General features: G+C 33.3%; 1 protein-coding gene across 4 annotated transcripts in view; it reads left to right on the plus strand.

Annotated features, from left to right (window-relative positions):
• Positions 1-6408, plus strand: part of LOC106126859 (paired box protein gooseberry) — a 30618-nt gene extending 24210 nt beyond the window's left edge. For 3 of the 4 annotated variants that reach the window (XM_013324758.1, XM_013324756.1, XM_013324757.1), the window contains exons 2-6: positions 7-179; positions 404-662; positions 1774-1973; positions 2433-3037; positions 6116-6408. In XM_013324758.1, coding sequence (XP_013180212.1) covers positions 18-179; positions 404-662; positions 1774-1973; positions 2433-3037; positions 6116-6236 — 1347 coding nt within the window. In that variant the 5' untranslated portion in view covers positions 7-17 and the 3' untranslated portion in view covers positions 6237-6408. The remainder of the gene's footprint in view (positions 1-6; positions 180-403; positions 663-1773; positions 1974-2432; positions 3038-6115) is intronic. The other variant, XM_013324759.1, reaches the window with a different exon arrangement.
• The last annotated feature ends 21555 nt before the right edge of the window (positions 6409-27963 follow it).

The following is a 27963-nucleotide window of genomic DNA, read 5'->3' on the forward strand; positions in this document are numbered from 1 at the left end:
TTACAGGTCAGGGTCGTATGAACCAGCTGGGCGGGGTGTTTATCAACGGACGTCCGCTGCCGAACCACATTCGCTTGAAGATAGTGGAGATGGCGGCGGCGGGTGTAAGGCCGTGCGTCATATCGCGACAACTGCGCGTCTCCCATGGATGCGTGTCTAAAATCCTGAATAGATATCAGGTAAAAAGCATATATTTAACTAATATATTTATCTAACTTTCAACATCATGTACATTAATTTCGCATTTACACTAAAGTTGATAATACACTAAATCTATACTAAGGAAGTCTCTTAGCGATAAATTAATCAGATTTGGATAAACATTTATTATTTTAATCATTAAAATTAAGTGTAAGATGTTTATTTAATTGTAAGTAATTTATTGTGTTTTTTCGTTCACTAGGAAACTGGCTCCATCCGTCCCGGTGTGATCGGAGGATCTAAACCGCGAGTGGCCACGCCTGAAGTTGAAAACAGGATAGAAGAGCTCAAGAGACAAAACCCAGGTATATTTTCCTGGGAAATTAGAGATAAACTAATAAAGGAAGGCATCTGTGATAAAAATACCGCCCCGTCGGTCAGTTCCATTTCGAGACTTATAAGAGGAGGCAAAAGAGATGAATCAGACCCTCGAAGAAATCATAGCATTGACGGTATTCTAGGTAAGTTATTACTTACCTTGGATTTTCCAATTTTACTCTTAATTACCTTTAACTTAAATGGAATACTAATGACGTATTTTTGCTATGCTCTCCTCTATTATTATATCTCATATATTTTTCAAAAGACCCGAGTTTTTATCTTTATATGTTATGCAAATCTTTTCAATCCGTAAAAGTGCACATAAGAAAAATTTCTGTACTTACATTAAAATAAAACAACATATTAGTTAAGATATAGTCTTTTGTTTAGAAAGATTTAAAATGAAAGACAAAGTTGCCATATCATCGGAGTACTAGACCGCTAGTTAATACGAGAATGTAATCACTTAATTTAATCCATAGTACACTACTATTATAAATTTATATATTGTAATGAGACAGTCGGAAACGTTTACAAACTTTGCAAAATGGCGTATAAAGTTAATAATCCACGTAAAAGTGAAGCGCGCGCACGCCACAGCAGCGCCCCTCGTGTCGGCTTCGAAAATTGTAGGTTATAAAAATGAAATTAGTACCCAAAGGTGTTATTATCCCATCGCGTTTGGCCGCGGGCCTTGCATTACGACAATCTGTCCGTACTGCACGTCTTGTGCCGGAGCCGGCCAATATAAAATGGCGCTTCTAATATCCCGGTTCGACGACGGAGTGCGGTTTCGCCGGAGAGATTTTGCGCCGCGATAAGATTATGCATATTAAGTTGTGCGCGGCTAAAGTAATGTCTACACCGGCAGAGCGGTCTCTTTATGCTTACATCCACTAGCACATCTCGTGGCTTTCTTGATCTCATTCTATCAATATTCTCACCCAACTGTTTCCAGAATTGCACTAAGGCCCATATCTATACGCGCGTATTCGCATTCAATTGTTTCTGTCTTAATCGAAAACATCAATCTCATTACAATGTTCTTCAAAATTAATGCACAATGTTGTTACTATAAAGTTAATTGAACTCGCGTGTGGTCCCGACAGTAGCTAATAAAGGTACGCCTAATGAAATAAAAAGGGTACACGGTTTATAACAATGGAATAACATGTTTCACTTGTGTTTTGTGGTTATTTATGTGTGTAGTCATAGCTTTTCCATCAAAGGATTTCTTTTATTTTCTAAAAGGTCCCTCATCTTGTGAAGACTCAGATACGGAATCGGAGCCGGGCATCACGCTTAAGCGGAAGCAAAGAAGATCAAGGACCACTTTCTCCGGAGACCAGCTCGAGGCCTTAGAGCGCGCTTTTACCAGGACCCAGTATCCAGATGTTTATACCAGAGAAGAATTGGCTCAAAAGACTAAACTTACTGAAGCTCGGGTTCAGGTTAGTATCCAAATAATTTTTTTATAAGTTTTAAGAACTAAATTGAAATCTTAATTTATATGTTAATATAAAACTATAGCTTTGAAACTTAACAATGGTATTACAATGCCAACTGTTAATTTACTTTGAATCCAGTACATTTATTAAACATATTCACAAAGATAATCAAACATACTTATTGTAAAGATCAAAGACCCCTCCCGCTATCAAAAATAGTGCAAGGTAAAAAACACAATAATTACCTTCAAAATTAATTATTATAACTGTAGCCGCCATATGTTGGACTACGCTACCGTATCTTTTATATTTTTTGTTGAATTAATAACCCTTTGTAATTGTAACTTATACGAAAAGTAATAGGTTTAATGTTTAACGATATTTTTGACTGTATTTAAACATGTTTTTGTACACAATCTAGCTAATAACAAATTGTATTAATGGAAGTTTTTTCTATCACAGGTTTGGTTCTCGAACAGAAGGGCTCGTCTTCGCAAGCAACTCAATTCCCAACAACTCAGTGCATTCAATACGATGTCTTTGCAATCCGCATTCCCATCCGTCCATCAACAATACGAGCCTCCGTCAACTTTCAATCCGCAGTGCACGTCTTGGCAGCAATCTTATTCCTCCGCATTGGGTTCTAGTTCCGTTCTAAATTCAGCGTTAGCTCCTTCGTTACATCAATCATCGTTAACTCCGTCTGTCTGTCAATCAGCATTAGCAGCTTCTTCTCTCCACCCGCCTACGTCTACTTCATTCTCTTCTGGAAATCTTACACCTCTATCACATACATCTGAACTCCCCACTCCGTTACAACCAGCTTCAGATACCACTCCACCCAGTACAAGCCCAATCACCAGTAGTCCATCGAATCAGAGCACTGGAATCACTTATCAGCACTCGTACGCTAATCCCAGTGAAACCGTCTCCCATCCTTACGGCTATGGAGATTATTCGAAACAAGAACACGCCATGTCGGCCCATAACCATTGGACCTCGAGACAACTCAGCGGTCATCCTCAAAATAAGCTGCCTGATGTTGGTGCCTGGCCAGAAAATTATAGGTGAGTTAAAACACTTTAAATCGGAAATCCACTTCAAATATGAACCTGCGTTTACGTAGGTACTTAAATTTTATAAATAGACATAACAATCAATAACAAGAGCCTTTCTGACCATTTAAATCATTTCCTATTAAATTAAAGCGAAGAATGATATTCTTATTTATAATGATTAATGATATCTAATAATTTATAGCGACTTCTATCGGATGTTCGTCGGAGGTACGACGCGCGGGTCGTACATTTAGCATATGACGTCCGGTGGCTATGGCAGGGCGCGGGATTCGATCGCAAATCGGCGTACATTCGTTTTATTTCTTTTCACCTTCCTTTATCATTAGTCGGAGCGGCCGCTAATCAATTAAGAGTATAAGAAGTCGGCCATTATATGCCGCGCGGGTGGTTATTATACTCCGCCGTTCGTAATACACGATGCGATCGTGAACCGAATAGGGCTGCGAAATTTATCGGTATATTTGATTGATTATTATTAATCGATTATTGTTAATCGATATTTAGTAAGGGACGTCGTTTATTTTTAGTACAGTACTGGGTATTATGAAAGAGTTGTGTAAAATATGTTCGAGCGATTCATTTAGTGAATTTGTCGTAAGTGTATGTGACAAGCTCATTGTTGCTTTGTATTCTAAACAGCGTCGACATTTATCTGTGTTATCGAGACAAAGACACGCTATAAACTTTACATTGGACCACACACGCACAATATATCGCTTTGCACAATGACTGACACTCTATAACTTATGGCCTAACGAAGTATATATGGAGTTCGACTTTATACTAGTTCTTTTCGTAATATTGATGTACAGGCTTAGGTAGAGTCAAATTAGCACAGAGTATGTAATATCATATGGGAAGAAATACAAGGAAATAATTTAGCTTGTACAACCCTACATTATGTACGATTTTACAGCCAGATTACTTTCTTCTACTTCTTAAAAAATTTTCTATCTCCCCGTTACTTCACTTCAGTTTTAAATTGTTTTTTTTTTAACTGAAATATTTAAATTATGATGTTTTCATAATACTCTAAAATTAAAGTTGATTAAAGAGAACGATGTATTCAAGTAGTTTATTTACAATGCTCAATATGTAATACTAAATACAATTTCATAGCTTTCTCAAATGTAAAGAAACAACACGTATTACGAGGAGTGAAATAATAAAGCGGTATAACTCATAATTTATTTCCATTACCGTAAGCTAAATTGTACTCTGTTGCTCGGAAGCATACATTCAAACTCCAATCGGTATCTCACTTATTGTCTTCACTGTTCGTATCATCGAAATTGCATACAATGTGTAGGTCGTGGCATACGGTTCCAGTACTAATACATTGCGGAAAACAGATAAACATACGCCGGCCGTGGCGAGCGTAGCGGCAATTAATGGCAGCGGAACGTGACATTAGTACACTGAACCCGAGCATTAAACAAACGAAGCCGATATTACTTATCTGCACAGCTATTTGCATACGACTTCCTAAACTGCAACGAACCTCGCGTGCTCGACTTTTATTGGTCACATTATATCGATCGTTGATACTTCAAACTTAACGTTTGATTGATGATCCATGATAAATCACTTTACAATACACTTCTAAACTTTGATAGGACTACGAAGTTATAATTTAGTTTGCTAGTGTCGTTTAAACTTTCATGGAGACACTAGAATTGTAAATAGTGTCTGTTAAACAGCAACGTAATAAGATATATCTCATGCGTTTATTAACTTAAAACATTTCTATCTTACTAATATTATAAATGCGAAAATTTGTTTAAAGGTATCTCCGGAACGGTTTAACGGATCTTGATGAAATTTGGCAAAGATGTAAAACATATTGTGGAAGAACACATAGGCTACTTATTAAGTTCTTTTTATAATTCCGTACGGACGGAGTCGCTGGACAACTTATACAGATATAAATCTTTGAATGTTTCTTTCGTTGTAGGATGTTTCTTTTATATTAAGAATGAAACTCAATTTTATATCAAAAATAATATAATAATACATGATATTGTAGACCTGATGTGATTTAATCACCGATGTTTGTTGCGTGAGTTGCGTCAATCAATTTGCACAGCATTCGGTAATGACGTAGTTAGTATGCTAATTGCAATATCTGTGTAACCTGGTTCAACTGGTTCATAAAATATGCATTAAAATTGTTATGCTATTTTGCTTAAAACTGAAGCATTCTTACAAATAATGTATTCGTAAGATTGTAAGTCAGTATGTAAGAACATTGTACGGTTTAAAAAAACAAGTTGTTGCCAACTTATAACTTTAAATAAAGTATTAAAGTATTAAACATATAATAAAAGAGTTGTTAACATTTCAAATATAATAATTATTTATTGCGTGTTTCGGTTTTGAATCACTTCTGTGTACCACGCCCATAGTACCTTCCACTATATCATTCGGGCTTTAACAAAATTACGTATTTCGGTTGTCCAAATTCAAGTTACAATTACAACGCGTCCAAATGCCGATAAGGCTTTATTAGGCTATATTATAGTGCTCTTATATTACGGCTTATGTTAGTGTTCCAATTTTTTTATCACATAATTCTTTTACATCTCAATTATTTGCATACAATATTTATTTATTATTTCTTTTTGTCTTACATTCAAATTATAGTTTATAGAGTATATTACAGCCTAGGTTTTCTGCAAATGCGCCTTTCTCTTTATCTTACCTGTATTTTAAGTGAAGGGTAAATGACTTTCTTGTTTGACCTAATTAAATATCTCAAGTGATAATATGTTACTTTTCTAAAGTACTATTTATTTATAAGTTGCATGACAATGAAGAGTATTTTAGTTATTTAGCCCAACAGTGAACGTTATCAATATAAAGAATGATCTTTTCTAAATTTCTCTATAATTACTTCCCAAAAAGGCCATAGTAGTTGACTATGGTCTAGTCTCGTCTGTAACTTAAGGGACGATCCGAGTCCTACAGTGGGCACGTATAGTGATGGTGAATCGATTCTTATTTTGTTGAATCATACGGAAGTCTGGTTGCTTGTCTTGTTATACTTATGTTATTTTATTGTTACAGTTCATTCTTCGGTACCAATGCATCGCATTACGCAACTCATGCGCATTCTCCTACCGAAGCGAAGTCAGGTTATCCTTACTTGGGACAACTTGGAGGCATGGATATGGGAAGAGTACATTAAATATTATTTACATATAGTTTAAGAAAGTTTATATTAAAAATAATTTAATAGGTTTACTCTGAATGCCTTTACCAGTACTATGGCATATCGTTATGTGCCTTTTAATAGATTAAAGGTTATGTAATATTTTGTAAAGTATTTTCGATTATGTACAAATGGTATAAGTCCAGAAATATTTTGTAAAAACTTATTTACTTTAAGATTTGTATTATGTACTTTATATATGTAATTATATATGTTATAAATAGTTTAGATGTAATTTATCTTGTTCCTATATGAATATAGTTATTATAAATCTTAGTAAATATTGTAGGTATAAAGTTAAATATTTTCAATAAAACATTTCCTAAATGATGTGTGATGATGAAATATATTTTGATCGTGTATAAAATATCTTTGTCAATTAAAATTGCCTTAAATGAAGTTGTGATTTTTAATGTAGTTGTATTTATCATTGAACTACTGACCGCAGGTTTCTGATACCAAAATTTATAATATATATAAAACATATCTTCGTCCTTATCATTTTGCTTTGACGAAACAGAGATAACAATATATTCTAAACTAGCATTTTGGGCTCAGAAATCCTTGGTATAGCACGTAGACTAACTTTACGTAGTAAGCACATTGTCAAAAACGTTATTACAAATAAAATGATCTTTATTAAACTTTGTTTTTCTAATTTTATGTCACATTTTATTAGTATTATAAATGCGAATATTTAGGTGCGTAGATAGATGTTTCTTAGAAGGTATATCGAGAACGGCTGCATGGATCTCGCTGCAATTTGAAACATATGCAGAACATAGCCTGAATGAACATAGGCTACCAATAAAAAAGTTTGTGTTTTTTTAATTCCGCGCGGATAGAGTCGCGGGAAGCTAGTAGTCTAATTTTGTTGTTAGTCATTAAAATACTAGTCAAGGTTTGGGTGCGTCATTACAATTGTCATTTATAAGTTGATACTGTTACAAACTTTATAATGATACCCTATGAGCACTAGAGGCTGTTCATGACTAAGTCTACCGATGACATAACACTAGCGTCAGTCCTTTGTCATACTAAATAATTAATATACCTCAAATAGGAACTATAATGATTTGACTAAAACAAATGATAGACTTATGCCATACAATAATCATTTTAGCGCTGACGTGGTCTGATTACGCACATTTTAGTGAATCATGGTTATGTAGACCTAACATTTTTGGATTAAGGCTTACTTCCAATAAATGAAAACAATGAGACACTATTGTTAAATGAAGTAGGTATTAAAATACATTTTTAATTTTATGATCATTAATTGTAATGATTGCTGGCTGAATTTAAATGACAATATCCGGAAACATGTTATTATTTAAAAAAAAAAGAAGTACAAAGCTTCTATAATAAACATATTCCAACAAATCTTACTATTATAAATGCGAATGTTTCAATGGATGGATGTTTGTTATAAGGTATATATGTAAAACATAGCTTGGACAAACATATAGGCTAGTTAATTTATTTTTTAATTCCCTGCGGATAGAGTCGCGGGCGAAGTTAGTTGTTCATATAAAGCTGTGTAGCTTCAATAATGACATTAGCAGAAGCGCATCATTTCTCTTAACGTTCCGATTGAGGTTGACATTGTGCTCACAGCGTGGGGCTTAATTAGATAGTCAAACACACGCTTCCCTATTTAAGACAATGTATGAATCTGATCGAAAATAGAGTGCTGTTGTCATACACAAATTGTATTAATGATTAATTTCATTACAATTCAATAGACACAACATCGAATCCTATATCGATCGACAATGAAAACATAGATTTATGATCTGTGCTTGACTAAATATTACTTATGACTTTTTTTTTTAATTCAGTATGTGGAAAATATTTCTGATATGCCAGGAACAAAATAATCGAAACAAAATATTTTAATCCAAACTTTTTGATAAGGTATTTGATGAGCTTTATCGAGTAGTGTTCCACTCTTTCTTTCACACAAGCACAGTATTCTAATGACCTTCTAAAGGCGATGTTAAATTAGCAAATATTGTGAGTTTTGCTCTTCCTTGCATTAAAAAAAAACAGTCGATCCATTATTTTCGTGTAATTGAGAATTAAATCAGTGATTACGTCGATCTCTATTTCTACCGGGGAAAACTTGAATAGGAAGAAGCGTGATTGTATTCAGATTTTTTTATTCCAAAACGAAATCATAGTTGGAAAAAGATTCAGGTTAATCATACTTGTGCGAGCGTGCTATTATGTCCTGAATTAACTATTTATGCAAGAGATGCATAGTTGAATAAAAAGATTATATTCAAAGAAGATTTTCATAGACAAATGATAATAATTTAATGGCCAGTGTTTGCTTTTTTTAAGTCTCAATCCGAAAAGAAACTAAATAAAAAAAAATAGCGGATTTTCGGTTTACGAATATCAAATGAAATAGTAATTCTTTGAGCATCTTTGAACCATCTTTAAAATTGAACTTCCTGATACACGAAAACAATAGTTTAAAAACAAATATCGCAATTATGAAAATATTTTAAAGCAAAAGCAAACTGTATTTAATATAATCAAAGCTTATTGTGTCTTAATTAATATAGTAACTTAATAAATGACTTGGTTGCAGAAAATTAGTAGTCTCGAAATGTTACGTGAAATAAATTATAGAGTAAATAACGGGATTGCGTCAACAATTTGTATCATGATGTCAGAACTAATAGTTAGTGGACTATGTAACTTTAGTAAGAATAATGACTCTGACGTCATACGATTATATTTTTCTTATCATTTGCATTGTTTGTTATAAGCCTAGATTAGGTTTCTATGCAGGCTCAGTGCAAGTCTCGCTTAAATGAAAATAAAACTAAAGACGCATGATACTGCGGCAAAGATAGGCATTAGTAAGAATTTAGGGTTCTTCAAGACGCGAGCGTATCACCTTAAAGACCGGCAACGCATCTGCGGTTCCTCTGGTATTGCTGATGTCCATGGGCGTCGTTGAACTCCTCGGTGTTCCTGCTGCACTTTTGGCACCTTTTGTTTTAACAAAAATTGAACTGAATTACCCAAGTTTCTTACCTATATTATAAAAGATATAAATTTTCAAATGTTAAACACGTAGCTCTATATTAAATAGATGTGACGAATCTGTTGGAAAAACGGGGCGGAGTCTATAATGGCGGATGGCGACTTTTTGTCAGTTTTATTTGTTTTGTTGTCGCTTGCATTTTATACAAGATGAGTAGTTCACTAATAAGATATAATATCAGTGTACAAATATATTTAGATAGACATAGAGGTATTGATAGAAAAGAGTTATTTTATTATTGCTATCATAAAAAGTAAACGCAGTATTACTTATACTTTTAAAACCAAACCAGTCATAGATAGATAAGTCACGGTAACTCCACGGCACTTTTAGTGGAATTTATTAAAAGCTGTCTACAATTTTGTTTCAAATATTTTAATGTATTTGTATTTGCGTAACGAACAGTGACTATTCATTCGATTCTTTCGTTCACACACAGAAACTCGTGAGAAAGAAAATCACAACAAAAATGAAATTACGGCTAACTGTTCGACAATTAAAATTGAAGATGGCGGGGACAGTTATAGCGGAATGATTGCAGGTGGATTGTGTCGTGGGTTTCGGATTAGAAGCTAGAAGAGATCGTCGATAATCGGTCGTCGACATAAAAAAAGGTTTTTCTTAAAAATGGATACGGAATCAGATTGATTTCCACAGAGCATAGTGCACGCACGTGGCAGTAAGCAGTGCGACAGCTATTTGACACACTCTGTTACGTGATCAAGTCCGATCATTACCGACTACTTCGATAATCTGTACTTGACAAAATTGCTCATTAATTAGTAGTAAAATTCTTGGCAGCATTTTTATTTTAGCTTCCTTATCTTAACTTTATCTTCTTCGTATTTCCTTATCATAGTATTATTATGGATATGATAGTATTATTCACCTTTCTTTAATCCTTATAATTGCTTTGCGACAAAGTGTAAGTTCAACACATCTATCTATATAATTAGTACAAATCGCTTTCACGTTGATTTACAATATTATTTTAATAAATACTTTGAGAAATTACTACATTTACGTAATTTGATACAGAAATTCCTTGATTCGTTTTTGTTTATCAAAATAATATCCATGTAACGTTTCTTGTTTTGACTAAGCCGAAAAGAATATATCGATGTTAAACGTTATGATTCATCGGGAATTCCTCAAGGTATTTTAACAAATCAATTAAATAAAATCTGACACGATTCTCAGGACCTATGCCCATAAACTTTCATATTCCAGAAGACATTCAACTTACTAAAATTGCTTCCGAAAGCAATTAGTGGCGTGTCTAAAGCATTCGCTTGGCAAAAATCAACAATCACCCAGAGAATATTCGACTGCGGCTATCGAAGTCGTCCGGGCCCCTGACGGAGTTCTCACGAGAACTGATGCGCCGGCATTCCGACCAAATGTCCACACAATTCTCTGTCAAATGCTAAAGTCGTGCATATCCACTGATCACTCGACCAAAAAACTGTTAACTTTAACACTCGATCGGTTTCAATTTTTTCCTTCAAATCAATAAGTATCAAATAAAACCAGTATAAACTAGTTACTACATTTTTGAAGTACTTTGTATATTACAATAGTAACAACTGTATATGTCTCTTTATAGTTGGAATCATAGACAATTGTGCTTGATTTTTGTACAAATTTCTGGTAACAACAAAGTAATAATGAAACTATTCACATACAAATAACTTAAAATAACGAGGAGATTTATAAAAACAAATCATATCATTTCAACTGTGAAGATAAATAGAACATTCAATTTAAAAATAACGGCCTTCATGATCGGCAATAGGTCTTTGAATAGAACAGTCATTCGTTCCGACTTTTTGTTTCACATAGTCTGCGAGAAATTGTAAATTTGTACCAAATAAATAGAAACGAGGGTGTCGACACGCCGTTTTGTTCTTACATTAAACAATGGACGTTGCTTTCGACCGGGGACCTCATACGGCGACCCTTTAAGCGAAAGCACGGGATGTTATGTTTTGAAGGAATCATTACTCTGGTTTCGCATAGAGGAGGCAACAATTGCTAGCTGATTCCTGTTAGTACAGTCGTGAGCTTTTGATGAGACAATGATTTATTCGTAACTGAGTCATCGGCGCATTAGTCCCGCGTATTGTCTTTAGAATGTACGAGTAGCCAGCAGGGAGCAACAGTGCGCTGCGCAGTGGGATAGCTTTACATGTTTACAAACATTTTATTAAGGTGTATACGTTTAATGGCTTCTTTAGAAGTTGATATTTATTGTCTCAACGCACAATGGTACAGTGCAACTGAACTTAACACATTATAATGTTAGTAATCATCTCAATTTTTTTTAAACATATTGTATTCCTCGTTAGAAGTTAAAATAAGTTTATAGATTACAAGTATATGGGAAAATAAGATTGACCTGTGTTTGTCCATACATACTAAGTAGAAGTTAATATGATTTTAACCGACTTCAAAAAGGAGGAGGTTCTCAATTCGTCTGAATATCTTTTTCTCAGCATATCATATTTAGATGTTTATTTTATGTTACTGTGATATAATTGATAATATTGTTCGATCACGCTATTCAATAAGGAAATATTGTGTTATTGATTTAAGGTAATAAAAATCAAAACTAAACATGTGTTAATAACCTTTTTTCTGTGCATATTTGAATAAATAGCCGGTCGCTACGAGGCTTTGATTCGCTGAATAATCTGCAGGTGTTTCTTTGTGGTAGTATTAAGTGGCAATGTATATTTTATACGTATCCATCGGAACTAATCCGTTAACTGGTAATTATTCTTTAACTCACGGACAATTAATTATTTGCTGTGAAAAGATTTCTACTTACCACTCGTGTGTACGGAAAACAGGAAAGGTATGCGTATTCTTTTTGGTAGAAATTTGATATGTAATTGATTAAATCGCTATCCGCCTTACGTGTGTCTCAGAAGTTTTTCATGGTTTTAAACTAAACAGGAATCAGTTTGTTTCACAAAAACAGCTTAGTTTACAAAGTCTAATAGTATTTTATAAGAAATTCAGGTTAAATACGGCTTTTAAAAAGCAATAGATTAAACTATTTAAATATAATTTTGTTTCGGTTTTAAAATTTTAAGTAGATGTTGATTTTAACAATGGTAAACGTTAACAACAATATATATCATTCGACATTCACGACTATAAAGAAGGCAGGCATAAAATGGAAGCAATTCCGCATTTTGTCTGATGAGTGTGCGTTCTGGAGGCCTAATGTTAGTCCTCCTTTTTTCCCACCGTTTTCTTTGAGGCAAAGTATGGCAATTAGAAGTAAATTCGAAGGAGGACGCATACAGGAAATATTTTCTTTCTATGCGTCTCCTCTTCGGTCGATTAAAGATAGAACAACAACTGCAGAAGTTCATTGCGTAGCGATCGCTTAGCAATTTCGATGAATTCCGGTGTCTTCTTGCTCGTTTGCCATCTTATAATATAAGAAAAGATAAAAAGACTTGCAATAAGCAAAAACCTCTAGCTTGTAACCTAAACCTTTAGATGCTTTCGTTTTATTTATGTACTTAAATGTTTATTGCACTGTCCACGATGAAGTTTTTGTTGTTGTTATGAGTTTGAAGTAAAGTGAAAATGCTTAAAGTTGTAGCGAATGATAAATTTTAAATTTAACACATTTTTGTTATCTTTGTTTAATTTCACAAAATTGCTATAGATGTAACAAGTTTAAGTGAGTGAAGGTTTCTTATTATTAGATGTTAGAAACTTCATGTGCTACGGCTTCTTTAACATTTTATCGGTGATAGAAGGTTAACTAAATATACATTAGCTTTTGACATAACACATTATAGAGTTAATCGAAATGTCAAAAATGTATGGAAGTGATAGAAAACTATCGATATGTCACGTGCATGTTACGTATTTTTACATACATTTTATCGATTTTACTGGCGATAATGATAATCGAATGTTACATAGTCTTTTCCCAAAGAGTTGAGTTTTAGCCATTCCATAACTTAAGCTTCATACTCACATTCAACCATCCAAAGGATAATTGTGTGAAAACTAATGCTACTAAAATTTTGCAATTATACTTCATTCTCATACTTATTCTTCTATGAAAAAGCCTATAAAGCATTTGATCTGTTATATATTTATAAATTTAAATATTATTAATCTGTGAGAATTTCTTATTTTCTACAAAACTATCTGCAATTAAGTTGCATAATAGTAAATTAGTGTGTCTATGAAGAAGCTGAAACGTGTCGTCCTTAGAAGAACAAGCTTCGTATTGTTCCAAGTCTTCATTTGTCATTCCAAAACAAAAGGGAGGCAGTTAGGACCAATGCCGTCGATTGTAAGCTTGAGATACAAAGCAAGTAACAGTAAAACAAGACATTTTTATTGTTTTACAACTCGGCTCCTGTAGCCGCAGGAGGTAGCACCCTAAAATATTTAGTGTAAAAACTTTTAACTTAAAAATAGAGGCAATTAAATAGATTTATAACCGTTAACGTTCCCGGAAAGGTGATGAAAAGTTTTCTATAACTTCTTGTCTTGTTTTAAATGTTTAGACGATGCTTGACATTATTTTCTTTACAATTTAATTATTCCTTATTATTTAGTAAGTGCTCGTGATGTATATCAAAGTTCTAGTTATAAACTGCACGGGTTAGAAAGTTGGTCGTGGAAAGACGCAGGTTTTAGCTTATGGATATCATTATAAATTTTTCTTAATTTAATTTGAAGTGTCATTGGCAGTGTTTTGACAGGCAATGAATAAATTGATAGGCGTTTAAGAAATGACACACTTATTTTAAAGATTGCAGTACTTGAATTAATGTAGGTCTTTAAATAATAAAGTTAGGTATCTTATCTTATACTTATCTCTCCAGCTCGGTGTTTTAAATTACTAAAATAATAGATGGTTTTGTCTATTCTTCCCTCAATTTTCTCAACGCATACATATCATTAGGAACAAAATAACAGACAGCATATAGCCCAGCTTTTAATATTAACACAGGGAGCTGTAAATCTGTCTTTACCGACCATTAACGCAACCTCAAACAATATAGCGTCGGCATTCAAATGCTTTTGTTTCAGACCTCAGTGTAATTCTACAAATAGTGTTGTTTAATTTCAAACCATCGAACTTATTCCTCGAATGTCATGGTACCCTTTGCTAAACGCTTTAATTATGAAGAACAAAATACATCTTAGTCAAGTTGACCACATTCGGACCGCATGTCGTCTTACGTACAATAAGAAAGACTCACTTCTGTCCGGTAGCGGAGACCCCCGCATCGAAGCCTGTACAATCTAAACCACAAACAACGCTATTCATACGCGTCATGTCTCCGTGACTTTATTGTCTCTAAACGAAAGTACTTTTGGATCATTGTGGCAAAACCAAACTATAATGCTACCGGTGGGTGGTTGCTCTTTATTGCTACCGGACTGCATCTACCTGATGACAGATTTGCAACTTGTTATTGATTGCTTCCTGAATACGTTCTATAGGCTAACGAACTAGATATATGTATTTACAAATACTGGTACCATGTTAACATCGAGAATATAAACAAAAATATATAGTGAATAAAAATCGTAATTAAATGTGGTTTTACATAATTAAATTTCCCCGTTTTAAAGTCATCAAAATGTATACGAAAAAAAAACGTAATAACCGATAGTTTGGCTAACCACCGAATACAATAATAAACTCTACTACTACTACTATAGTTAGCTATACTTAAGTTTCAAGATAACTAAACGTTGTTTTAGAAATAAAGAAACACTAAAGTCATAAGTTAAAAATAACATAAATAAAAAAAGAAAGTTCCTAACTAATTATGTTTATCATCTTTGAAAAACAATCATTAATTATTTTACTAATGGTTTCATCGCTATTTACTAAACGTTCGTTTGCGAACAACCGAAGGAAGTTTCACAGGTTCCAACCACCCAAGTATACCACACACAAATCATGGGCGTTCCTCCTTTGTCATCGTGTGAATGTGGTGCAGATAACATCAAAGGGAATAATGTTCTGTCAGTATAAAGACTGGCCGCCTAATTCGTGGCTAATACATCAAATACGGGCTGGCAAGAAAGAAAATGAAGACCGTTCGTTCGATTTTTGAAATAGCCTGCAGTTATTGACGTTTATGTTTGTCGTCATTGTGCGTGGCGTCACTCCGGTGAATGGAGGAGAGGTGTATCGTAATAGGTGTGAAGTGTCGTCTATTGTTAATTGTGTAAAGTCAGGTATTAGTGTGCGAATGTAGATTGCTAATGATAAAAAATGTTACACTTTTATGTACATTCTTGCAACGATTTAAGAAATACTGAAGTACTGCCGCAGCCATAGACAGGATATAGTTAGTTTGCTTCGATTTTTTTCCACTTACGGTCACACAAATAAACATGTGAGATTATAGAGTTGTACTTTAATACAATTTAATTAGTAATATATAAATAACAGCTCATTTTCCAAAGCTCTATAGAACTTTCTGGATAAGTCATGATTCTAATCTACTTTTAAATGAAACGAGGCTAGTAACCTCTTTGTCGTGGTCCGACAGGCAGTTGCAAACGGCTGGTCTCACGACGTGTGTTGACTTGTCTGTCTTGGCCAGTTGGTGGCCACCAAAGCCTAAGGAGAGAATTCTAACGAGAATTTAGTCAATAATAAGTCCATGTTTCACAAAGGTCAACATTGATTCATTAACTTTTTTGCTTAAAATGTGGACTTTTCAGCTGCACCTTAAGAAGATTAATTAATTTTCAGTAAGCATTAGCGACCGGTCTTACAACAAAGCCTCTTAAAGTATAATTTCAGAAGCTTTGCGCTTTTATACCGACAGAGAATCTTGATATTTCTCTCTTGAAAGATACTAGAATAGAGTTAATATTATCATGGAGTCGTGATAATATTTAATTATAAAATTTCAAGTCTATTGTATAACGTAATCAGTTAGAAAATGTTTACGTAAATACTTGTGTTAACCTTTTGACCGCCGGTGAATGATAATATGGACATTAACGTAATTATAAAAAAATAGGTTTTACTTTCAAATATGTTTTATCAGAACTTTTATTTATTTGCCAAGATCGCAGCTAAATCTACGCTCAATTATATTTCAATAAGCATATCTGGTAATGATTACTTTCGTCGTTCCATAAAACATTTTGGTTCACTTAAGTTTAAGTTAAAAAATAATTAAACCTTTGTCTAAGTTATTTAAAGCTAATGTCCAAATATTTAAGTAAGAGAAAAACACTCATTTGTTTTTAAAAATACCTATTTATTTAAAAACTTTACGTTACTTTAGAAATATAAACATTGCAAAGTGTTGAATATATTCAATATTTCATTTCTCTCGCAAATTGAATACAACCTTGCCGTTTCTGAACGTAGCAATTGTATGGATTCAGAAGGAAATTACTTCATCTCTTGACTCTTTCAAGATTGTATCGGAAACATATCCAATATGTGTAGTAAAATTCCATTTCATATTACTTTGGATTTCTTTAGAAATACATTTCTTTATTGAATATATTTTCCAAGTAAAGAGTTAACCGTTAGTTTATGAACGCAAAATTTCTGTAGGAAACATATGTCATCCCAGTTATTATCTTTGACAACACAGAGATAAAATGTTTTAAACGGGGATTTTGGTCTTGAAAACCCACGTTTCTCGATGTTAGCTAATTTTACGACTTTAAAGTTCAAAATTATATTATATTGTACATGTACATATATACATTATGTCTATAAGAATAACAGTTGTGAAAGTGATATTTATAAATTATAAATAATTATAGCAATGTAATACCCCACATTCATTTGGCAAGTCAGGCGCGACCCCAAACTATTGTGTTCCCCTCTCAACGAGGCGTAACTGAATGCCACTACCATTACAAAACTCACGGGAAATAAATTCAAACTCACCCTAAACTAAAATATAAATCGCCAAAAGTAAATAAACGGCTGCCATTACTGCCCTGATTATTTGTTCACCCCTAACGCCGCCATCTTGGTTTTGTTTTTTTTTTTCACAAAAGTTCGGATAAGAGTTATGGCCTCATTTTTTAATAGCGGGGATAGAGCTTAAAATGAGTTTTATTGTTACCGACTTAAGCTACCAAAATAATAATAATGTCGGAGTTTTCAGACTTTTTCAATAATAAAATGCGTAATTTCTATTTCGTATATAGCCTAATTCTTATCATAAAAAATCTAAGGTTACTTTCATACTTAAGATGCCAATTCAAAAAAAATATTCTCTATTTTCTATTTTATTTTGTCATCTAATTATCTCTCTCTTAAACGTAAATTTGGTTTCAAATGTTTGCACAGTTTATATTACGCTTAAAATTAAGTTCCAAGCTTTGAGGTTTAATTTAACGTTCTCTGCTATAATAGAAAATTTCATAAATCTAAAATACAGTGAGCATGTGTTTCAGTTATTGCCATTAGCAAAGAGAAGGCTGTCGCTCAGACTGAATTATTAACTTTCCTCGAGCAAATATTTTAATGAACAAACGTTCCATTTGATTCCCGAGTAATTTTCTAGCGGAGTAAAATGTCGTCTCCCTTGTATGACATTGACCCTGTTGGGAATAAGGAACGGGAAACGGGGAATCGATTACTCGGGTAACATTGTATGGTTAACTTTTCCAGACCTCTAACTAAATTGAATGATCTGATCAAGATTCTGGGTCAAAAGATATGTAGGCAAAGATCTTATAGGTAAAAAAAATCTGGTATCGGTGTTCTTTAGATTTCTAACAACGAAGACACTTATTTTTATTTATTTTTACAATCACACTATTTATTAAATTAATTGTAAATATATAGAGTTAGCTTATCTGCCGAATTCATCGGCTTATGAGCTTAAATTTGCGCAGCTAAGGGTATCAAGAAGGCTTATATGAGAGAAATCCGATAATGTAATTATCATGAACGTAATAATACAAGCATCAAATATGAATGTAAATATTTAGTTTAAAGACAGATTATTTTATTCTCACATAGAGAGTGATAGTTTATATTAAGATTGTAAAAAAGGTGGGTTATTTAAAAAATAAACTAAATCATCAACAAAAAGATTAAATTAAAGTGCACTAGATTGTTAAAAACAGTAAACAAGCAATAAGAATTTACAACCGTACCACTCATCTGCCGTTGCAAAGCGCAAGTTCCGTATCCCGTAAAATCGAGAGCATAATGCTAAGATACGTGTAAAATTAAGTGTTAAAAATGAGTGTAGAAATGGTGATTAGATTCAGGTATTTAGTGGGTTCGCTATGGCGCGATTGAGCGGTCACATCGTCATATAGCGAGCAAAGTATTGAGCCCGGCCAACGCATCTGACACGCCGCCATATCACAATTCCATGCTTCGTTTGTTCCATTGTGATAGGCGATGAATTCATGTCACATGCCTAATTATAACTCACTAATTCCAACTGTGCTCAATTGATAGTTTCGCTTTGACACCTCTTAGGCATCTGTAAATTAACAGCTCGAATTTATACACAGTTCTTACACACTCCGTACATCGTAAAAACTTAATTGTCCTAAGAACATGATTTTTTTTTAAGGTAAACAAAAACTTGAGTGTCAGTGAGCATTATTTATAATAGTAATATATATTTCTTTCTTTTATTTTTTTAAACAAAATTATTAAATTAACAATTTAGCAAACAAGAATACTTAATTATTTATCAATTTAAACTTTAATACTTTATGAAGTGTTAAAGTTAAAATAAATTAAAAATAAACAAATTTGATATTGTTGGAAAAGTTTGAAATATTTTAGATTTAAGTTAAAACCGTTGAAATAGATGATTTGCGTCAAGTACCAATACTTTTATGAAATCGATTTCTTCGAATAACTTTTTGTCGCTGACATTGTTTCGTCGGAGCGACCTTGCGCGGACAATGATGGATCTGAGCTCCCTCATTACAAAATCCGACGTCTAAAGGACGAGTATTGAATTGTGAAAATATTTGTTAGAGACTACTAGTTTTACACATGGGAATTACCAATCAATCCTCAACGTCTGTGAGAGGTTCGCTCTTGTAATCTGTCAGTCTTATAATACGTATGTTTCCGAGCGGCCAGTGTATTGTGAAGTCGTCAATCAAGTAGCGGCCAGTTTTATTTTTGTTACCTGATATTACTCCTCTTTTGCTTTTTGGATTTGAGGAATATTGAAATTTAATTAAAATTCTTTAGATTTCAGATTGGATGATATGATTAAGTTTCTTGATGGACTAGTGTGTTCCGAAAATTAAATCGCCGTTCAGACAAGTCATATTAGTATTTTTTAATTATCTTTTATGATTTTATTTAGTGAACTAACGCTGAAACTATACTGTTAGGAAAAAAATCCGACACTGTGCCGGTGTACTGGCGCAACACTAAGCTTATTAATATGTCAACGTTTATGTCCCCGCACTAATCAATCTGACACTTGACTTGGTAACGAAAGCGCGCCATTCAAGCCTAAGGATTCAAACTAATAATGTCTTAAAATACTTATTATAAGTATTATATAATCGGATATCTAAATATACATAAGTCGCGCAAAACATTCTGCATTCAACGTATTCTTTTTCCTCTGATAAAATATATAATATTATATGTTTATGTACATTGTAAAATAATCTTTGTAAAAGCAGACGTGAGCGCTTCTATAAATAAAAAGGATTAAGCCTCCACATGCGTATAAATTTTATCTATAAAGAGCCTAAGCATTCAGTTACATTCAAATACAAAGCTTTCACTTTACATATCTAAATAAGTATTTTGCTTAAGTCGCGTAGGTGTTATTTGTAATGTTATTAATATAATGACCAACATAAAGACACAAATGTATTTGCCAATGTTTGTAAATTGTCTTAGTTTGGTTATTAAAATGTGTTTTATACAGTGAAATATTTTCTTGAGTAATTATTAAGTGTTCGCTAAAGAATTCAACATTTTGCGATAAATAGGTATAAAATCGTTTTGTAAATTCCCATCAGTCCACAAAAAGACGTCACTGGCTAATACGATAATAGCAATTAGTAAAGATTTTAAGATACCACAAAAACAACAATTTAGCACCATCAATATCGATGATCCAACAATATAGAATTGAACGTAAAAATTAATTATCCGCCGTCGGCACGCTATTCTAATAATCATAAATAACTACTGCAATCGGATCAAGCGCGGTGGGTCGCGTCAGCGGACAACAATGTGCGAAACGTTCAAAATATCAACAAAAGAACTTTTGACGTTTATACTATGTATATAGACAAAACAAATTTACAAGCACTTCAAGAACTTGGAGCCAGTGGATTTTCGCCCTTATTGAAATGGCTTAAAGTCTATAAACTATTTTTCGGAATGTCAATGTATAGTTGTCGAGAGTTGTCGCTCGCGCCAGCTGTTGTAGCGTGGAAAATCGATTTCCACGTGGGCCTGACGGATGTCGCATCTGCGCCGCGCCGCCGCTCGCGCGCATCCTAAAAGCTCGCCGACCTGTAAAGAGAAAACGTAAGTGATCATTAGTAGTAATGAAGGTAAATAATTGGCTCTAGAGGATATTACACAGGATGTGTTTTGCTTTGTTTGTTGTATTATTTAGCTATAAATATATTCACCAGAACATCCTACTGATATTTTCAGCAGTGAATCATGTCTCGTATAATTTTGATTTTAGTTAATGAAGACAAGTACTGCTTGTAAATTTAGTTAAAGCAATTAATTAATAAATTATAAGAGTTTACACTTTAAATTTAATTTTTTAGTAAGTTAGCGAAACCGTATAATTTGTTTTATTTTATTATTCATGAAAATTATTAATGAATTCACACTCCACTCCACCAACCCAGACCGATACATTGGTCTATCTTGTGGCTTTCGTTTTATATTTGAGACTTAGCGATGCAGTATTTTCTGTCCACATCCTTTCAAGAAACTTCTGGTCTTAACATGTACGAACAACAAGCTTGATATAGAAAGATTGCTACAAAATCCCATTCAAAATGAAAAAAAGCTGCAACAAAATATTGATTTACTTACTATTATCCTAATCAAATGCATGTCACATTATTATGAAAACAAATAGTAACAAAAACAAAACACGCACGCATAGAAAAAGTAGAGAGGACCACACAGGCACCAGACGGGGGAAATTCACGAAAGCTATCACCGTTTCAAATCGACTTGACGCGAACGTGTAATCGGTCGTCAGCCGACCTATTTGTTTCAAGTCGCCCATAACTGGCATTTTAAATAAAAACATCAAAGAGGGGACGTAAGAGCTAAACCGAAGGAGTAATTATGATTTGTCTCGCTTTACCGGAAATAGTTCGTGTCGCTGTAAATCGCGGCTGGTATTCTGGGAAGCAACTCCCTCTAGAGGTTGCGATGGCGCACTCGCCCGCAGACATTCTGGCTACATTTTCGTCACAATGTTATCTAATATTAGATATGCCTAGACAACTCTTTTTTAACTCTTTACTTTTATTTAACACCTCTATTTATTAATAGCTTTTCTTTGGACTAGAACTTCTAGACAAAAGAAAAGATTGCTCTTAGCAACAGACAGGCGGTCACTTAAATCTTCAAAGTGGATATCTTTCATAAAATGTTTTACTGTAAAATTTTAATACCTTGTTTATTTTGTCACTATCTTAATATCTTCTTTTTGTCAAAGTGAAGTAGGCGAGATTAATTAGACTTTTTAATTCATTAAAATATAAACAAGAAAAGTACCTAAACACGTTCACAATGTTAATTACAAAAAAAACAACTAAATTGCAAAACATAACGACTCGCAGATACGACAAAAGAGACAAAAAACGTGTAACAACATTTTTTAAACAAAGTATTTAAATGAAAAAAATCCGCTACTTTTATGCAATTACCCGTCGAATAGAAGAGATGCGAAATCGAATCAGTGACTGGAAAATCTTGTTGAGAAATGAATATTTTTAAATTACATTTAATGCAAACTCCAATATCGTATTTAGTGCTTCGAATTAGCCTTTTAAGACTAATGTGTTCATTATTGTAACTTATGTATAATTCAATGCAAAGGTTAAATGAATATAGAAAATTATATACTTGCATTATTTTTCCACAATAACTTCTCTATTTGCTTACGCCGAATAGAGGTAATGATCAAAAATATAAAGTTAAAATCAAGCATATATCCATTGAAAGATTTTTGTTAATTTCTAGCAAAGTTTGTATGCAGAATCATTAGTGTTTGATGCAAGGTCCATATCGACGCTTCGCTGCTCGCGAGGGGCGGCTGCGAGTTGCGAGCAGCTAGCTCCGAGGCCGGGCGGGTGCGGGAACACCGTGACGCATCGCGATTTCCACGCATCCATCCCCGCCGCGACCGGCCTTTGTCACAAAGGAAATTAACTAGTTGCCCTCGTCGTGTGCGTATAGATGTGTGTGCTCGTGTGCGTGAGTACAGACAACAAAACACGTTTGCAATCGTAGTCGATAAATAAACCAAGCGTTTATTTTTCTATCATATACATCTTGTAAGTGTATAGCAGTTCTATTTTCCTATTAATAAAGAGGTGGTACGCTTTAGAGACAATATTCTAATTATATTTAATAATTATTTTTATTTTTAGTTTGAAAACAAAAGACACAAACTAGGAAGATGTAATTTGCTACTGACTGTATTATGAATTACTTAAGTATGTGACATTTTACTGTAAAGAAATTAAATACGTAGTATTAAATAATAGAAAAATGTATTAAAGTTTTTTTGCAAACTGTACTACGGCAATAATCAACCGTCAGTATGCCAATGAAGGAAGAACTATTGTTGTAATGTTGAATGAAAAGTTCTATTTAAGTAGACGCTGGGTACTTTTTTGTATTTTTGAAGCAATTTTCAGCAGATGTTCGTTTGATGGATCAGCTCCCGCGTCAAAATGGCTATTATTTTTAGATCCATGAAATTACTTTCGTGACTACAGTTCGCAGTCAGTGGGTTAACTAATAATCTGATATAAATTACTTTCTAATTCATAACACGATCAGGAAGAAACTAGTGTATTTAACTTTATTAAAAAGAACTCTGTAAAAAGTCCGCAAATAATTTATATGAAACATCATAAATATGAGTTTAATAATAATATTTTGTGATTAAAATTCTATAAAATGTTAATGGTTCGTTTGAAAACCAGCGTACAGGTTGTAAACTTGATGAATTGGTAAAAAAAATAACGTGAATCATTTTCATTTAGTCACGAGATAAAAACCTAAAGATCTCTTGTTGCTAGGTCAATTTATATAACTATCTAGGCGTTTGTTTTACTCTAAAATCCGTGGGAAAGAAGCGTAGTCTATTTGCGTAGATCGTAACAAGTTTTATGAGTGATTTTTTGTGCGAATGTCGGATTCGGTTGGTGGAGCAATCAGTTCTGCGCTTCAGGAATACCGGTAGATGTTTCAGTGACAAATTTAGAAAAAAAAACAATAATTAATTTGCAATTTCACGAATTACAGTTAAACAGTGCATGTCGGTGTGATAAACGCGCCTGGGAAAATCTTAATAAAGTGTTTTCAAATTTTAATCATTGAAGAAATGTCACTTTTTTAAAAACAAATAAAATTGTTAACATTAAATTCTATGTTTTTTCGATAATCTTACTAATAACATAAATGCGAATGTTTAGATGGATGGATGGATGGTCAGAGAGATGTGAGTTAGAAGGTATCTCCAGAGAGCTGCATGGAATCTTGATGAAATTTGGTGTAGAGATAGAACATAATCTAGAAGGACACATAGCTACTAAGCTAGCTAGTTAAGATTTTTATTAATTCCGCATGGACGGAGTCGGCGGCGACAGCTAGTACTTGCATAGAATTTAAACCTCCTTCAACGCATCGTCTAGTACATTTTATGTTTATATGCGTCACTTTGGTGGTCTGGGCGCCGAAGCGCATTCAAGACCAGCCAAAAATACAAAACTCGGAATAGGTGAAACAAATTTCACAGCAGTCCCTCAAACCGTAATGGCGGACTGTTCTTGTAAAGGCGACTCTGACAGCTGGTAACAATACGCCTATAAAACTTATCGCTCATACACCACAATGTGCTTGTTTGCCTTCATATTGTATATAAAAACGGAAAATCTTACTAATATTATAAATGCGAATGTTTGGATGGATGGATGTTTGTTTGAAAGTATCTTCACAACAGCTGTAAGGATCTCGGTGATCTTTGGCATAAATGAAGAACTGAAGAACACATAGGCTACTAATAAGATTGTTTTTTAAGCCGCGCGGACATAGTCGCGGACGACAGCTAGTATAATGTAATGTGGAGAAGCATAAATAAATAAGACTTTATCGAACGTCTTTTTATGGAATAAACCTACGCCACGTCAGGATTAGACGCGAAAATTGACGCCAACACGTTTTTCCAATTAGGCACTACAAGGAATATGACCGGAAACTAAGGAGTTTGTATTGTTTTTTTTAATAAATATTTATGGTGCTGTTGCTGGTCTGTAATGAAATTTATATCATATATTTGTCCTAATTTTTTTTAAGTCCTTAAAGTTTTATGCGTATCTCTTAACTCTTCTAAGTAGTGTTATATTAAAATTGCGTTCCTTTACTTAGAAGTAAAGAAAAATTCATATCACGTTTTTAATAACTTAGAATCGTATTTGTTTGGGTCAAATATTATTATAGGACCTATAGTAAAAGTATCTAAGATACGATAATGAAAAAAAATCTAACCTGACTTTAAGTACGTAGTATTATGGATTTAGTTATAATTTTGTGTTTCAATTTTGTTAACTAGATACATAAGTTTAAACTGTTCATTCTCCAAACTGTGTCGTGATTTTCCTTTCGAAAATGTCGTTAAATGGTACCCAATTTTCACCAATTTCAATGCGAGCGCCTGATTTTATACTCCTCGTGACAGGTTTAAAGTGAATATAATCATGTAATTGTAACCCTCACAGGACAAGGTACGTGATGTCGTATAGGTCAATATGAATACTTAAGGCCTATCGTACACAAGGCAACGTAAATCGTCGAAACTTATGATTAAGTCTCTAGAAGCGCGTTGCGTGCGCTCCGTACATACCACGTGGAATCGTCGACGCGAGTCGTCTATTCGGCCTGTACAGGCGATCACATGTTAATTGTATAGATTTGCTCCATCATCTTAAAAATTACAGCGACCTCACTTATGACGATTTTGACAAACAGGTTGCGAGCGACTCTCTTTGGTGATGACAAAGAGAAATGTCGGCGACGAGCACTTTGGAACCTCTTTGATATTGTATCGTGTGAGTCTTAGCGACTAAACTCGCTGGGTTTTGAAGATTTACGTTGCTTTCTGTACGAAGAGCCTAACTGTACGACACAAATTACTCTCTCATATTATTTAATGGTATTTTAATAACATAATCTGTTTATGAGAATGTTCATTTTATATCATGATTGAACATCACACGTAATGGTATTTGATAAGTATTTAATATAACTTATAATAGTAAAAAAAATATTTAGATTTAGACACTAAAATCTGCAAATGATGAAATATAACTAATTTGTTATAATATTAATGTAGAAAATTCTATAATGTTACGTGAGATTTTAAACTGCATATATTTTTTTATTTCGATCGGAAATTCTAAGCACAAGGTACAAAATACATAGAGTACGGAAGCTAGCTTGGTCGTAACATTATAAAATAGAATGTTTATGGAAAGACTTTTCAAATAAACTCTAGTACAATTTTATATTTTTCCACATGACTATAAATATCGCACAATATTTGTAGACATGTAAGTGACATATTTGTATTATTGAAGAAAACTTTTTAAAACCTAACCTACAATTGTTGTAGTATTATAAATAATCTTATATCATCAGAGCGATGTACTACAAAGACTACATGACTGCAGAGTTGTAAGCAAAAGACTTTACACATTTGGCCGTCTACTAATAACTGTTACCCTTAATTTGATTACTAATTTTCTTCGACAAATTAATCTAAATAATATTCTCCATTGATATATCATTCAGATGATGTTTTTTCTATTGCAGAATCGATTGAACATGACAAAGGAACCCTAAAAAGCATCACAAGCGCCGACATCTCTGTCATATCTCATAATCGGGAAGTATAATCATAATAAAGGGTGATTGTCCCAGGCATAGCGTTAGTATGACTTGCGAGATTCGCTTACCGAGTAACAAAAATTAGGGTTAATACAGTTAATGATACTGGCACATTACGACCTATTAGATAGTTAGACGAACGATACGTAAATAACCGACGCCGAAACGTATTCGATACGCTACGTTTACGGAACTCCTGTGACGTCACAATGTTACAATTAATAATTGTAGGGTGTTACATCTGATATTTTAGGTGTTACAAATTACTTTTTTTGAAGATAAGATAAATATAAGAAGAAGATTTTCATTGCATACTTAAATTATTATAGAGGTAAGTAGCGCCATCTACATGGTCATAATGCAAATTAACAAATTTCAAGGAAATTTATAGCACAAAAAAAACTTTCGTAGCAGTAGTTATATCTAAAACGTTGTCCCTTTTTCATGTGGAAAATTTATATTGGGTTTTTGAGACCAAAATCTTTGTATAAGACATACCGTCGACCCTGTCGTTCTTATTATCTTATCTTTGACAAAATAGAGATAACAAAATGTTTTATTTTGGTATCAAAAACCCACGGTTACTTGACAAGTGAGATGTTAAATTATAGAAGATTCTAGAAAGCCATAGAAAAATTTCAAAGTCATAAGCATAGTTCATTTTCATTTCATGTCACGGTCGATAGTGATTCTTGCTCTTTATTTTCAAATCATTTCAGTTGTTTACTTTGAATAACAAGCAACAACAGTTTGTGCAATTATTGATTTTCTCAATTTTACTTTATCACAATATTGCGCTATTTCCCTTCTTATTTGCGACGCCTTGTTTGCATCAGTCGTCACGCTAGAAGCGTCTGTTGCCACAGCAGATATAAATTTTATAAAATAAAAAAAAATATAATCGGTATGACATTTTGCGTTGATATGATTATCATTAATTACTAGGAGCAATTGCCTGAGGCGCCTAAACTTTTGCCTTGGAATATAAAATAGCAATTTGTTCATTATTCGGCGGACCAAAGTTGTTTTAAATTTCAACATTTGACATATAAAGTCTCTCTGTTAAAAAAAAAAGTAAGATAAGTTTTTAATCTGTGTAAGATTTAAACTAAAATAAATCTTCTCACCGAATTAGGTTTACGCATAACATTCTACAGAAAGTCTAATAAACAGTTTAAGCAGCCGTTTTGTGATGATGAAAATTCAGTGGTTATAATCCTTCTGCGGGCAGAAGATATGTCTGCATTTAAAACTGATGCCAGCTCATACTAAGATATGTTTACTTAAAACCCACAATGTATGTAAGTAAAGGTTTTAGATTTCAAATTATTTTTCTAGAATTTCACTCACGAATATCGTGTTATATAGTACATTCTTATCGTGATAGATTGTAAGTATCCCATTTGAACTATGATCAGCCTTGACTAAAATTTAAAGTCCGCAGATTTTACTTTAGTAACACTTAAACTTTTCTGAGTGTGACTACAAGTAAC

This window comes from Papilio xuthus, unplaced genomic scaffold (assembly GCF_000836235.2).
Source record: "Papilio xuthus unplaced genomic scaffold, Pxut_1.1 DF824992.1, whole genome shotgun sequence".
In the NCBI taxonomy this organism is placed as follows: Eukaryota; Metazoa; Arthropoda; class Insecta; order Lepidoptera; family Papilionidae; genus Papilio; species Papilio xuthus.